This window comes from Amblyraja radiata, chromosome 9 (assembly GCF_010909765.2).
Source record: "Amblyraja radiata isolate CabotCenter1 chromosome 9, sAmbRad1.1.pri, whole genome shotgun sequence".
NCBI classification, from domain to species: Eukaryota; Metazoa; Chordata; class Chondrichthyes; order Rajiformes; family Rajidae; genus Amblyraja; species Amblyraja radiata.
Window position 1 is genome coordinate 59,398,517 of NC_045964.1, and position 15,737 is coordinate 59,414,253.

At 46.4% G+C, this 15,737-nt stretch overlaps 1 protein-coding gene across 5 annotated transcripts in view; it reads left to right on the forward strand.

The window, feature by feature from the left end:
• Positions 1-15,737, forward strand: part of cep128 (centrosomal protein 128) — a 401,773-nt gene that overhangs the window by 124,198 nt on the left and 261,838 nt on the right. For all 5 annotated transcript variants that reach the window (XM_033027567.1, XM_033027570.1, XM_033027569.1 and 2 more), the window contains exons 13-14: positions 10,832-11,833; positions 14,060-14,224. In XM_033027567.1, the coding sequence (XP_032883458.1) occupies positions 10,832-11,833; positions 14,060-14,224 (1,167 nt within the window). The remainder of the gene's footprint in view (positions 1-10,831; positions 11,834-14,059; positions 14,225-15,737) is intronic.

Consider the following 15,737-nt stretch of genomic DNA (forward strand, 5'->3'; position numbering starts at 1 on the left):
GACATCCCATATATGGGTGTACCTTGGTCTAGGGGGTTAGAGTTGTAAATACCCTTCATTAGTTTGACCACCAGCTGGTGGGACCCCATGGCCTGTTGTCCTGGAGCTGGTTTTAAATAGACAGGCAGGGCAATTCTAGCTGTGTTGATGGCTCTGTAGCTGAGTCCTTCATCGTGGTGAAGGTTCGCCAGGAATTCCAGTACGTTGGTAACTGTAGCGGTTGAGTAGGTGGTCCCTGTATCCAAGCAGTATTTCTCCCATGTTTTGATGCTGGACAAGTGTTGTTTTCTTGTGGATGTTCGGAGGGATGCTGACATGGTGTCGACGGTTTGTTATGATAATCCCAGTCCCAGAAGTGGTTTGTGCAGAATCTGGTGATTTTTTCATGGCACGGGTGGCTTGTGCCCGACACTGGGTGTTAATAACTCTGGGTCACTGGGGAATACCATCGGAGTTTCAACAACCATGTCATGGAGTATTGGGAACCATGGCTGTGTAGGCCAGTCGGGTACTATCAAAATACCTGAAGCAGAGTCCATTTGTACTGTGCGTAGTCCCCGACTGATGAGGCAGAAGGGAGGAAATGCATAGAAGAAGAATTTCCCCAATCCAGCGCGAACGCATCTACCGCTGCTGCCTCAGGGTCTGATTCCCAAGCGACATACATAGGTACCTGGTGATTTAGCCTTGATGCAAATAAATCGATATCTGGCGTGCCATATTGCTTGATAACTTTTGTGAATTTTTTTTGGGGGGTTTTAACATCCATTCGATGTTGTTATTAAATTTACGTGACCTGGTGTCTGCCACTGTATTTAGCTTACCTGGCAGGTAAGTTACATATAGCCAAATATGTCTTTGGACACACCATTGCCAAATTGTGTTGACCAACTTGTCGCATGATTACGATTTTATGCCGCCCATATGGTTAATGTAGGCCACCACCGTAGTTTTATCTATTTATAACCGTACATGCAAGTGATGCATATTTATGCATATGCTTTTAAACCATAAAAGTCACCCAACATCTCTAGATAATTAATGCCCAGTGTAAGTGGTAACGATGATTCCGGGTTAGTCCATCTACTACTTGTGCTGGATATAGAGTTAGTTGCTCCCCAGCCTTGAGCACTGGCATCTGTTTGGATAACTGACGTAGGGTTAGTGATGATAATAGGCTGAAACTATGTCAAACGTTTTTTGCCCACCACTGTAGTTCTGATATTACTTCAGTGGGTAACTTCATGGAACGATCATAATGACCTGTATGTCGTTTTTGGTACAAAGGTCCGAATTATGTAGCCGGAAATGCTGCTACCATTTTCCCAATTACTCTGTTACTTGTTGAGTAGTTGGTAGTTTGTTGACCATTAATTTGTTGCATGATTGTGCCAATTCAACTATGTTGTCTCTTGGCAATGTTACAGTCACGTAGACTGAATTAATTGTGAAGCCCAAGTAGTCCATGATAGTGGATGGCTTCAACTTAGATTTATCTGGATGTAAGACAACCCCAGGGTTTCGAATAACTGTTTGGTAGCTGAACAGCTAACATAGTCAATTTCATGGTCTTGCCTACCATTTAGGATATCATCAAGATATGCCATGACAATATGTTTTTGTCTTCTGAATATTGCCAGAGCTGGTTTTAGTGTCATTGGGTAATGCTTTAAACTGCTATAGCTGCCCCATCCAGGTAAATTTCAGGTATCTGCGATGATCCTTGTGAATGGTACTAAATAGTAAACATCTTTAAGATGAATGCTTGCCATGAAGTATCCTTTGGAATTTAGTTGTGTGGCAGTAACAACCGGTTCCATTTTGAAATGTATATACTTAACAAACATATTTAGTGAAGTTAAGTCAATGATGATGCGACATCCACCATCTTTTTTGGGCTTAGTGAATATATTTGATACGAATTGCAAGGGTTCAGGTTTTCCCATGATACCCTTTGTAATTATTCTCACCAGTTCAGCTTGTCCCTCTTGTTTCTTTAACGGAGAGGGGAAAAATACCCTCTGGGGTGAATGTTGACCTGGTGGCAATTTTTCTAGTATGAATTGTATTTGTATTCACTAATGCCATTGAGTATATACTGATCACTCGTGATAGACTCCCATGTGTTAGTATTACTCTATATACTGGTAGGAACCAGACCCACCTACCGTCCATGGTTATGGGTATTCTTCTGTTTCCTGCCGGTCCAACGAGTGTTGCACGTCGTCTGACGTGGCGGTGACGTCGGGGGGTGGCACATTTTCCATGGGGTCCGCTCTGGGCCCTGGTCTAAAGAAGACTTTCGGTGATAGAATGCGGACCCCGAGCTTTCATCAGTCCGATATGGTAGACGTTGACTGATGGACGCGATGGGGTGCTGCTGCGTAGGAATTACTGTTTTTGGTTTGCTCGTCCCGGCCCTGCCCTCATGAGCCGAAAGTTTTGTAAAACCTCTTGCATGTCCTTCATATGCTTTGTGAGGTTTTTGCCAAAGAGCAGTGGGTCTGGCTCAGTGGCTGGGGTATGCACAACCCCGCAATGTAGGATTTTACGGCAGGTCTTATGACTTGTTTACGAAGGTTGTGGTCATCTCCGTATTTGTCCATGGAACGAGGAAAAACGATGTGATGGCTGACGTCAGGCTTTTAACGGCCTCCTGCACGTGGGGTTTCCACGTAGCTGTCCACCACACCTAGCAGCTCTTCCTGTTCCTGCACCCCTTGCATACTCCCGAGATCTTCAGCCATTGCCCCTGTTCTTTACCAGCCCAGTCCTGGTCACCAAAGCTATCCTCTGGAAAGGAGGAAGCAATGGACAGTGCACAAGGCACTATGGAGGGAGTGCCTGACCCCCCTCTGCGAGAGCGCCCCTCCTGGGGTGCACCTCGCTGGAGCTCCTGCACCAAGAGCCGCTCCATGCGGCTCAAGCGGCTGTCTCTCCCCCGCCTGGGTGGAGAGACGTCCCCGTCCGACAAGTCGGAAGCCACCGGCTGGACGCCTCTTCCATGGCTTTACTTCCAGCCCGCTGCTCAGGCGCTAGCGGGGCTGGGCTCGGCGCGGTGTCGGGGTATAGCGGACCGCCCGGTAAGCGGTCCTACCGCCTTGTTGATGCCCCCGCCAGATGGAACGCTCCTCCGTGGAGTCGAGCGGGGGGCAGGTCTGTTCAGGCGGCTGTCTTTCCCCCCGTGCGGGTGGAAAGACGTCCCGTCCGATAAGTCGGAGCCACCGGTCGGACGCCTCTTCCGTCGCGGTACTTCCAGCCCGCTGCTCAGGCGCTAGCGGGCTGGACTCGGCACGGTGTCGGGATTGCGGAGCGCCGGGTAAGTGATCCTACCGCCTTGATGCTGCCCCCCCCCAGATGGAACGCTCCTCCGTGGAGTCGAGCGGGGGACAGGTCTGTTCTGTTGCTGCCCCCCCCCCAGATGGAACGCTCCTCCGTGGAGTCGAGCGGGGGACAGGTTTGTTCTTGAGCCTTTCTTCTCTGCCGAAGGCAGAAGGCTCCCTGTGAAAGAAAAACCCGACGTCAGCTTACCTGACGGTCCGTTCTTTCATCTCCATAGCGGGAGCGCCTGACTCCCGCTGTGCCGCTGTTGCTCTGCTGGACGTAAAGCCGCGCATGCGTGCTGAGCGGGTTCTTCACGGAATCACTCACGTGACTCCGAAGTAAAATTTGCCATTAAATACGTTATTCTTGGCTACAGCTAATGTCAGGGAAAGGCAAACAACGACACATTTCATGTTCTTTAGACTGTAGAGATATAGCGCACAAACAGGCCATTCCGCACACCAAGTCCGCGCCGACCAGCGGTCACTCCGTACTCTAGCACTATCCTACAAACTAGAGACAATTTGCAATTTTACTGAAGCCAATTAACCTACAAACCTGCACGTCTTTGGACTGTGGGAGGAAACTGGAGCACATGAAATTGTGTATTGTCTTTCCGCTGACTGGATAGCACGCAACAAAAGGTTTTCACTGTACCTCGGTACACATGACAATAAAGTAAATTGAGCACCCGGACTAAACCCAAGCGGTCCAAGGGAGAATGTACAAACTCCGTGCAGACAGCGCCTGTAGTCAGGGTCGAACCTGGGTCTCTGGCGCTGTAAGGCAGCAACTCTACCGTTGCGCCACCGTGCGCCCAGTGTTGTGCTGAGTGCCAAACTTAATAATGAGCGCACTTAATATTTAAGTACAGTTTAGGAATTGGGAAACTGGCTGAATTTCCAATTTTTAAGAAATGTTCCTGTGTCAGGAGTATCTATGACAGCTGGGGGGGAAACCACGTTCACTAAAGAATGAGGACATCTCTAATAAGAAACAGGGACCTTAGTGAACCATGTGGTCCATGGATAGACACCAAGTGCTTGAGTAACTCACCGGGTCAGGCAGCATCTCTGGAGAAAAAGGATGGGCGACGTTTCAGGTCGGAACTGAAGAAGGGTTCTGACGACCCGAAACATCACCCATCCTTCTCCTCCAGAGATGCTGCCGAGTTACTCCAGCACTTTGTGCCCATCTTCGGTATAAACCAGCATCTGCAGTTCCTTCCTATACTGGTGGTCCATGGAGCCTGCTTTGCCAAACTATATATGAGCGCACGGTGAACAATGATAGCTGGAAGAGACTCACCAGTCCATCAGGAATATCACGCACTCCTGGTGCCCTGTGTATCGGATTTTACGATTCAGATGCTAAAATAATTAAACGGATTTTCACGCGTATGGGGAATGGTTTTAAAGAACCATGCAAAGCTGTCGTTTAGAATCAAGATCAAAGCATAATGTGTTTCACTGCTTTTCTGAAGAATTTAAACCTTGGCTCCTAATCTATATTCTACTTTTTTTTTCATTTTTAATCAGATATATTTTTTACCCCCACAGGATTTAAAAATTATTTTTTTTGTACTCTTGCTGCTCAGTCCTTTTAACAAAACAAAAATCTTTAATCCTTTCGATTAAAGTTTTGTTTTAATATCACTCCTTTTACTTTGTGCGTTCTTAAGTATGAAGTGATTGATGACGCAACTCAGTCAAGCGGTTGTTAAAAGCTGTTTTATAGTCTCTCCGAAGATAGTTTAAGAGGTTCAGCCTAGGTACAGATGCAGTGTCTCATTGACAGCAAAATAATTGGCAAGAATGTGGAGAGGATGTTTCCACTAGTGGGAGAGTCTAGGACCAGAGGTCATAGCCTCAGAATTAAAGGATGTTCCTTTTAGGAAGGAGATGAGGAGGAATTTCTTTGGTCAGAGGGTGGTGAATCTGTGGAATTCATTGCCACAGAAGGCTGTGGAGGCCAAGTCAATGGATATTTTTTAAGGCAGAGATAGATAGATTCTTGATTAGTACGGGTGTCAGGGGTTGTGGGGAGAAGGCAGGAGAATGGAGTTAGGAGGGAGAGATAGATCAGCCATGATTAAATGGTGGAGTCGACTTGATGGGCCGAATGGCCTAATTCTGCTCCTATCACATGCATGTGAACATATTTTAGGAAATTGAGCTGTTCTGGACCACTGTTAATCTCTGCACTAATTGAAAGAAGGCAGGTAACCATGAGCAGCCTCTATTAGGCTGACGCGTGCAAGATTTAACCATTAAGGGACACAGAGTGCTGGAGTAACTCAGCAGGTCTGGCAGCATCTCTGGAGAACATGGATCGGTGACATTTCAGGTTGAGATCATTCTTCAGACCTCTCTTCGGATCTCAACACGCAACGTCAGCTATCCATGTTCTCCAGAGATGTTGCCTGAACTGCTTCTTCTTCTTCTTGCGTATGGCGTGCATGGCCTAAAGTTGTAGGACAACTTGTTCTATTTGATCTTATTTGATTGTGCACGCCAGGTTGATTGCATTCGTCGAAACAGGGCGGACCACGTGAAGGTTGCAATCTCCCACCCTGCCTGAACTGCTGAGTTACTCAAGCACTTTGTGTCCAGTTATGTATTAACCAGCACCTGCAGTTCCTTGTTTCCACTCATTGGTGAGTGACCTTTAGATATGTTGGCTGAGCATTCTCCCTCTTCTCCTGGGTTCCTGTTTTCTTGTCCTATCTGGGTTCTGGTCTTATCTCTTCTTTCGCCCTGCCATTTTCTGCAGTGAAAGTACTTTTTGTCTGATTAGCTGCAGCCCTTTGGAATAGAGAATTCCAAGGATTCACATCTTGCCGAATGCAGCCATGAATTCTCATCTTCATCCTAAGTGACCAGCTATTTGTCCCGGGTTTATGTCTCTTAGAGCTATAGAGTCATACCACATGGTCAGTCCGACTAGACCTGCCTGATCTCCCGTTTGTTAAATACCTTAACTCCCTCTCCCATTCCCACACTGACCTTTCTTTCCTGGACCTCCTCCTCTGTCAGAGTGAGGCCCAAAGCAAATTGGAGGAACAGAACCTCATATTTCGTTTGGACAGCTTACAACCTAGTAGTAAGAATATTGACTTCTCTAACTTCAAGTAATCCTTGCTTTCCCTCTCTCTCCATCCCTCCCCCATCCTTTATCTTTGTATGCTATGTTGTTACCTTCCCCTAACTTGCAATGATATATTCCACATTTTCCTTGATCTTTGTCTCCTTTGATCTCTCGATGTCACCACTCATGATAGACAATAGGTACAGGAGTAGGCCATTCGGCCCTTCGAGCCAGCACCGCCATTCACTGTGATCATGGCTGATCATTCACAATCAGTACCCCGTTCCAGCCTTCTCCCCATATCCCTTGACTCTGCTATCTTTAAGAGCCCTATCTCACCCTTCCATATACCTGTGTCTCCCTCTCCCCTGACTCAGTCTGAAGAAGGGTCTCGACCCGTAACGTCACCCATTCCTTCTATCCAGAGTTATGCCTGTCCCACTGAGTTACTCCAGCATTTTGTGTCTTATCTCAATGTAAACCAGCATCTGCAGTTTCTTCCTACACATGGAAACAGGTCCTTCTTCTCCTGGGAATCTCTCACTTGGGCGGGGAGTCATTTTTGTAGGTGAGCACAATTCTTCCATATTAGAGGAGATGATAGTGAAGGCAATCTTAATATTTAAGTGTAGTTTAGGAATGGAGAAACTGGCTGTATTTCCAACTTTTTAGAAATTTGCCTTGTGTCAGGAGCACCTATGACAGCTGGGGGGAAAAAACCCCCACGTTCACTGAAGAATGAGGACATCTCTGATAAGAAACAGGGACCTTAGTGAACTGTGTGGTCCATGGATAGACACAAAATGCTGGAGTAACTCAGTGGGTCAGGCAGCATCTCTGGAGAAAAAGCCAATTTCTGGTTGGAAACCTTCTTCAGTTCCAACCCGAAATGTCACCCATCCTTTTTCTCCAGAGATGCTGTCTGACCCCCTGAGTTACTCTAGCACGTTGTGTCTATCTTTTGTATAAACCAGCATCTGCAATTCTTTCCTATACGCCTCGTCCACGGAGCCTGCTTTTCCATTCATTAAACTCATGGGTGACTGCTGCATAACTCCGCTCTCATATCTTATCTCTGTAAATTTCCACAGTCCCGTAGAGTAGAGAATTCCAAGGATTGTCAGTTTTGTTTAGTTTAGAGATACAGCGTGGAAACGGGCAATTTGGCCCACCGAATCCGCGCCGCCCAGCAGTCACCCCATGCACTATCCTACACACCAAGGGCGATTTACAATTTCTACCGAAGCCAATTAGCCTGCAAACAATAGACAATCGGTAATAGGTGCAGGAGTAGGTCATTCGGCCCTTCGAGCCAGCACCGCCATTCAATGTGATCGTGGCTGATCATCCCCAATCAGTACCCCATTCCTGCCTACTCCCCATATCCCCTGACTTCGCTTTCTTTAAGAGCCCTATCTAGCCCTCTCTTGAAAGTATCCAGAGAACCGGCCACCACCGCCCTCTGAACATGTAAGTTTTCGGAGTTTGGGAGGAAACCGGAGCACCCGGAGAAAACCCACGCAGTCACAGGTAGAACGTGCAAACTCTATACAAACAGCACCCAGAGTCAGGATCGAACCTGGGTATCTGACGCTGTAAGGCAACAATGCTACCGCTGCGCCACTGTTTTAGGCCTCTATGTGTTTATAGGTTTAGGTTTATTATTGTACGGATTGATGTACAGTAAATAGGTATGTTGCAAAGCCTACCTGAAGCGTCGCTGAAAATCTGCCGCTGCGGGTGTGCGCGATTTTGGTGCCGTTTAGAGGGGGGCGGGTTTAAAACGCGATTTTCTCTAGGCTGTTCAAATCGAAGATGTTCAGCCTAGTTAATTGGAGAGGAGGAGGAGCCATCTTGGTGAACGGCTGCTAGCAGCAGCCGTCTGTCTTAAATTCGTTTTTTTGTTTTTGTTTTTAGTGAGTCCTGTTTTTTTGTTTGTAGGGGATATGGTCTTTTAATGTGGGGGGGTAGGTGTAAACTTTATTTCTAGGTCCCTACCTGGTCGGTGTGGCAGCCTTTTTTCCGGGCTGCCCGTCGACCCATCGTCATGGCCTACCAGCGGGCTTGGAGCGCCGTTTCTTGGCGGGAACCACCCAGCACCTCGGCCTGCGTGGTGGCACTGCATTGGATCGCTGGAGCACTGGAGCGGAGTGGAGCGGGCGATGCCTTGCCTGGGTCGCCGCGCTGGAGCTCTGGCGAGCTGGACCGCCGTGAGCAACATCTCCGGGCTGCGGGTTTGCGGAGCGGAGAGGCGGCGTGCGGAGAGACGGCGTGCGTAGAGGCGGCAAGGCGGCAGTGAGGAGAGCGGGCGCCGACTTTTTCATCTGGAGCCTAGGAGCGCCAAACCGACGCGGCCTTGTCGGCTTCGGCAGCCGCGGGCTCCAACGAAGAAGCGGCCGTTCCAAGTGGCCCAGCCGCCGAAAGGACTCTCCCGACGCCGGGGCAAGACCACCCGGTGAGAACGGCCAGGGACATCGGGCCTCCGTAGAGGCAACGGCGGTGGCCCCAATAGGCCTGACTTTGGGGTGAACATGGGGTGGGGACTGGACATTGTGCCTTCCTCCACAGTGCTATCCACTGTGGGGGGATGATTTTTTTTTGTCTAACTGTAGTCTTGTAGGTCTGTGTCCAAGATGGCTGCCGTGAAGAGAGAGTGGACGCTGGCACGATTTGGTTGCCGCTGCTCTCTCTTCACACTGTGTTTTTGATTTTCTGTTTTTGGATTGAATTCTGTTTTTAATTTGTGTCATTGTGCTGTCTTTAATTACTTGTTTTACTCCGATTATATGTTTTTATTCCGATTACTATGTAAGGTGTCCTTGAGATGTATGAAAGGCGCCCATTAAATAAAATTTATTATTATTATTATTATTAATTATTAACGAAAAATCGCTGAAAGACCCCGTCGCAAAAGCTATTATTAGTTTTAAAGGCCTCGTATAATAGTTATAGTAGTTTAAAAATCAACCTCTAAACCCGCGAACACCAGCAACCGCAGGGTCTCATAAAGCAAATAGCAGAAGGTAGGCTGTATATTTTTACATTAAAAAGGGCTTCTAAAGATCCCTTTATACAAAGTTTAATATTGCGAGTAGCTCATTTTGGACCCATTATATCCCGCAGTATTTTTCTCGGCATTTAAGGGCACAAATCTACCGCAATGTGAACGTTCTAAACCAGCGCGTTCACAGGAACCCACTAGAAAGCTGATTTAAATGGACTTTAATTTACAGCAATTGAACACTAAATTCCTTCCATTTGGTCTATAAATTAATGTAAATGAGATTTAAAAATCATGTTTTATTGTGAATTATTTGTGAATATTATTTGGACATTTAGGCTATTTAAAAATGTTAATCATTTATTAAGAAATGGATAGATGTTTAGATCTAGTAATTGAAGTCTGAAATTAGCTACAATTAGGTAACTAACTAATTATATGCTTTAATTTCAGGTCATCCAAGTAAGATAATTTTATATTTGTTTCAGAATGCTTCAATCTATGATAACTGAAAATTTCATTCAGTTCTCTTAATTTTTAAGAAAGTTATGGGCTTTTGACTGTTCACGATCACAGCTTTTTTGTTATGTCCATAGAAAATCAATAGGGAACAAGATGCTCATTTCCCAGTATGAAAATGGCCATAACTTTTTAAATACTTGAGATATGAAAGTGAATTAGGTGTCAAATTAAACTTATTTTTATGCTTTATCCGATGGGATAAATTGCAGACTTGATTTTTAAAATCTCAAAATGTTGTAACATTGCTACAGTAAAAAGCTGTACTGTGCGATTCAGGTAGTTTCTACAAAGGGCAGCACGGTGGCGCACCAGTAGAGTTGTTGCCTTTCAGTGCCAGAGAACCAGGGTTCGATCCTGACTACAGGTGCCTTTTGTACGGCGTTTGTACCTTCCCCCGTGACCTGTGTGGGTTTTCTCCTGGATCTCCAGTTTCCGCCCACACTCCATAAACGTTTGTAGGCTAATTGGCTTCGGTAATAATTGTAAATTGTCCCTAGCGTGTGCAGGATGGTGTTACTGTGCGGGGATCGCTGGTCGGCGCGGACCCGGTGGGTCGATGCACCTGTTTCCGCGCTGTATCTCTACACTAATCATAGAAACATAGAAATTTTTCCTGCATCTAGCTTGTCTAGTCATTTTATAATTTTATAAGTTTCTATAAGATCCCCCTCATCCTTCTAAATTCCAGTGAATACAAGCCTAGTCTTTTCAATCTTTCCTCATATGACAGTCCCGCCATCCCAGGGATCAATCTCGTGAACCTACGCTGCGCTGCCTCAATCCCAAGGATGTCCTTCCTCAAATTAGGAGACCAAAACTGTACACAATGAATTGAAACTAAAAGTTAGTGTGAGTAGAAAACAGTGAAGTGATGCCATTGCTTTGCTGTGTTTATAGGTTCTCAACTCAGACCTGGAGAAAAGAGAGAAGCAGCAACTGAGGATGTTGAGCCAACTTCAGGAAATCCAGAGAAGTTATGATGACTGCGTGCAAGATCGTCAATCCACGAGGTTGGAAATTGCGAATTTATCCCGGCAACTGAAAGAGTCGAGCGCTGGAGCCGAGACGCTCAGGGCTCAGTTGAAGGAGATGGAGCGCCTTCGACTGGAGAGTGAAAAGAAGAAGGATGAATTGAAAGCGAAGGCTCAGGAGTCCATCCGACAGTGGAAGGTGAAGTGCAAGAAGCTGGAGCGTGACGTGGAGAGGCAGAAGGAGTCCGTCGACCAGTGGATGGAACAGCAGAGCTACGCGAGCAAGGAGAAAGAAGCCCTCCAGGGGCAACATGAGTGTACCTTGCAGCAGGCGGAGAGTCTCCGTAGGGAGCTCAACGAGGTCTTGCTGAAACGAGTGCAGCAGGAGGAGGATGTGCGACGGAAGGACGTGGAGCTCAATGAGTTGAAGTCAAGGCTGCTCCACCTGGACGGGGAGCTGCGGGACACCAAAGACTCTCTGCGCAAGCTGGAGGTGGACTTCCATGAGCGGGGCACGCTACACGTGAAGGCCAAAGGGGAGAGGCAGCGGCTGGAGGAGGAATTGGAGGCCTTGAGCGGGCAGCACGAAAGGAACCAGGAGAAGCTGTTGGAAATGCAGCGGCTGATCACGGAGCTGAGCGCCGTCCGGTCTGAGCTCAGTACCAAGCTGGCTCAGGAAGAGGCTTCAAAAAAGGAGATCAGGAAGAGCCTCTCGGAAGCTCAGGCAAGGCACACGCTGGCCCAAGAAGAAGTTGCTTCCCTCAGCGACCAGTTTAAGCTGCAAAAGGACGTGCACAGGAGGGAACTTGCGGACTTCAAGTCAGAGATGCAGAGTTTAAGAACCAAGCATGAAAGGAACATGCAGTCAGTAATCAAGCAATTTCAAGAAGAACGGGAAAAACTAGAAAATAATATCAGCTTGTTAAAGGTAAGGGTAATTCATGTCAAAGGTTTCAGATCAAGGACCCTTGTGCAGCACTGCAGATTAGGCTTATTTACGTTTGCAGAGAAACGGAGGGATGGAGAGAACAAGGGCAATGTCTGTGATAGGGTCGAGATCAAGATTCTTCAGGTGATACGAGGCATTTGGAGATGTTAATGACTAGTTAATGGGTTATTCCCTCTCCCACCCTGCTTCCATTTACTAGTCCATTCACCCGCTTTCTCCATCTCTGTCATTTCTGATGATCCTGAAGATGTGACTTTCCACATCAATACCTCCAGAATGTTTTCCTTTCTCCTCAGCGATAGTTGGCAGGACTTTTGACTGTTTCTTCTTTATTTCTTGCAAATCAGCCATGATCACATTGAATGGCGGTGCTGGCTCGAAGGGACAAATGGCCTACCCCTGCACCTATTGTCTATTGTCTATTGAACATTGTTCCTCTTCTCCTCCCTACCTGAACAATGAAAGAGTCCTCTTGTCTTCCCCTTGGATTCTTAGAGTGATACAGCACGGAAACAGGCCCTTTTGACTGACTTGCCCACACCAACTTGCCCACATTCCCCATCTACACTGGTCCCATCTGCCCGCATTTGGCCCTTATCCCGCTAAACCTGTCCTATCCATGTACCTGTTTAAAGGTTTCTTAAAACGTTGCAATAGTACCTGTCTCAACTACTTCCTCCAGCTGCTCATTCCATACACCCAACATCCTTTTTGTAAAATGTTAACCCCTCAAGTTCCTATTGAATCTTTCTCCCCCCCCCCCCCCCCCCTCACCTTAAACCTATGTCCTCTAGTTTCACAGAGTCCACGCCGACCAGCGATTACCCATACACTAGTTCATCCGACACACTAGGGGCAATTTACAGAAGCCAATTAACCTACAAACTTGCATGTCCTTGGAATGCGGGAGGAAACCGGAGCACCCGGACAAAACCCACGCGGTCACGGGGAGAACGTACAAATTCTGTAGAGACAGCACCTCTTGTCAGGATCGAACCTGGGTCTCTGGCACTGTAAGGCACCAGCTCTACCGCTGCGCCACCATGCCACCCTAAACCGTATTGTCTTTTAAATAATATTGAAAATACAAGAGTTCATTAAAAGCCCAGCCTGGCCCGAAACATCATCGGTTCATTTCCCTCGGGTGCTGCCTGACCAGCTGAATACCCCAGCACTTCGTTTTAAAAAAAAAAAAGAGCTCTCCACTCTGTCGTTGACATTAAGGAAATTGAGATGACCAGTAGTTTTCTGGCTGCCAGCTTCCTTTGACAAACCATGCCTTAAAGAAGATTGGCATGGGATGCATTGACTCTAACAGCACACTAAAGCTTACTTGCTACAAGGGAGTAACCTATCTTCCATATTATAACTTTAATAATAGAACTACACACTATATTGGGAGATTCATTGGTGGAGGCTCACTTTAATTTGACAGACACAATGACTGATGGGCTCTATTTTCTTTTTCATGAGCTTCAAATGGACTCATGCGCTGCCTAAATTACAAATTGAATACTAATTCCATACCAGCATTCAATACTAATTGAAAGCAGGGTCACTGTTGTAATGCAAGAATCTCGGCAGCCAATTTGCATTTGAAATGTGTTTGTCAGTGACTTTTTCCCTTAATATACTTTTGCACGCATTTACATAAACGGAAAAAAAAAGGCATATTTTGGAAGGGTTTAATTTCACTTTACTGAGGCTGCCAAAACAGAGCGCTGATGTGAATTTAACGTACGGCGAATGTCTTTGGAACTGTTGATCATCCGCGCTGCTTGTTTCAAGCACGAGCCTGAAAACTGTAACATCCAGGTTCATGAACAGCTTCTTCCCTATAGCCATTCGGCTATTAAACACTACAACCTCAGATAAGCTCTGAACTACATAGACCATTATTGTTATTATCGCATTATTATTTGTTTTTTGTGTGTACGTATGTGTGCGTGTATATGTATTTATCTATATATATTTGTGTGTGTGTGTGTGTATCTGTGAGTATGTGTATATATATATATATATATACATGTGTATATATATATATATACATATACACTGAACTTTTTTTCTCTCTCGTTTATTATATTGTTTACAGTGTACAATGTTTACATATTCTGTGGTGCTGCAGCAAGTAAGAATGTCATTGTTCTATCTGGGACATATGACAATAAAAAACTCTTGACTCTTGTTGTTTGCGCTTCTTAGGCCGAACAAGCGGATGAGAAGAATTTTGCAAAAGCCCAGCGGCGGCAGGTGGAAAAGATGAAAACCGAATGTGATAAGCTAGCCGAAGAGCTGATTCAGGGCGAGGCAGAAAATACCAAACTCAGGAGGAAATACCTGGTGCTGAAGCAAGAGCTGGAAGCAAAGGTAAGGGTAACTGTCTGTGATGTGACAGATGAAACCATGAACGTGGATGGGAACATGCACGGTGAGATTAGCAGGTGTGCAGATGGCACAAACGTGGGTGGTTGTGCAGATAGTGAAGATGGTTGTGAAAAATTGCAGCAGGATCTTGAGCGATTGGCCAGGAGGGCTGAGGAATGGTTGATCGAGTTTAATACTGTTGATGGAGAAATGTTGCATTTTGGGAAGTCTAATATGGGCAGGACCTACACAGTGAATGGTAGGGCTTTGGGGAGTGTTGTAGAGCAAAGGGAACTAGGAGTTCAGGTGCATGGTTCTTTGAAGGTGGAATCGCTGGTAGATAGGGTGGTCAAAAAGGTTTTGGGCACATTGGCTTTCATCAGTCAGAGTTTTGAGTATAGAAGTTGGGAGGTCATGTTGCAGTTGTGCAAGACGTTGATGAGACCGCATTGAGAGTATTGTGTTCCGTTCTGGACACCACATTAAAGGACAGATGTTGTCAAGCTGGAAAGGGTACAGAGAAGATTTACAAGGATGTTGCCTGGGCTAAAGGGTCTGAGCGATAGGGAGAGGTTGAGTAGGCTGGGATTCTATTCCTTGGAGCGCAGGAGGATGAGGGGGTGATCTTATAGAGGTGTATAAAATTATGAGAGGAATAGATCGGGTAGATGCACAGAGTCTCTTGCCCAGAGTAGGTGACTCAAGGACCGGAGGACATAGGTTCAATGTGAAGGGGAAAAGATTTACTATGAATCTGAGGAGTAACATTTTCACACAAAGGGTGGTGGATGCCGGAGCTGCCAGAGGAGGTAGATGAGGCAGGGACTTTCCTAACATTTAAGAAACAGTTATGGGCCTGTCCCACTTGCCGATTTTTTCGGTGACTGCCGGCATCATTGACTGACGTATTAGGTCACCGAAATAGTTGAGGCATGACGCGGCTTGATGACATATTGACGCGCGGTGTTTCCTCAAGTGTCGCAACATTTTTTTTGTCGCCGCTGGATTTTGAAATGTTCAAAATCTTTCGGCGACCCTGATATGTCAGTCAATGATGCCGGCAGTCACCGAAAAAATCGCCAAGTGGGACAGGCCCTTTGGACAGGTGCATACTGTAGATACGACAGTTTTGGAGGGATATGGACCAAATGCAGGCAGGTGGTACTAGTGTAGCTGCGACATGTTAGCCGGTGAAATTATTTTTACTTACAAACAGTCCAGTAGAGTATTGTCATACCTAAGGACATCCCTGATTACCAGTGTACAGAAATAGTCCACTGATCTCGCATGAAGAGGCACCATGTTGTAGAGGGTGCTGCACTGGCAGCAGCCTGTCGGCAGCGTGTCCGTTTTTTTCCAACTTTTAAAATTTTTTTAGTATGTTTAAAAGTCTGTTTTTAATGTTTCTTTGTGTGTTATGTGTGGGGGGGTAAGGGAGAAACCGTTTCGGCCGCCTCTTCCATGGAGAGGCGACTTTTTTCAGGTCGCCTCCCCCGTGGCCTAACAGCAAGGATCG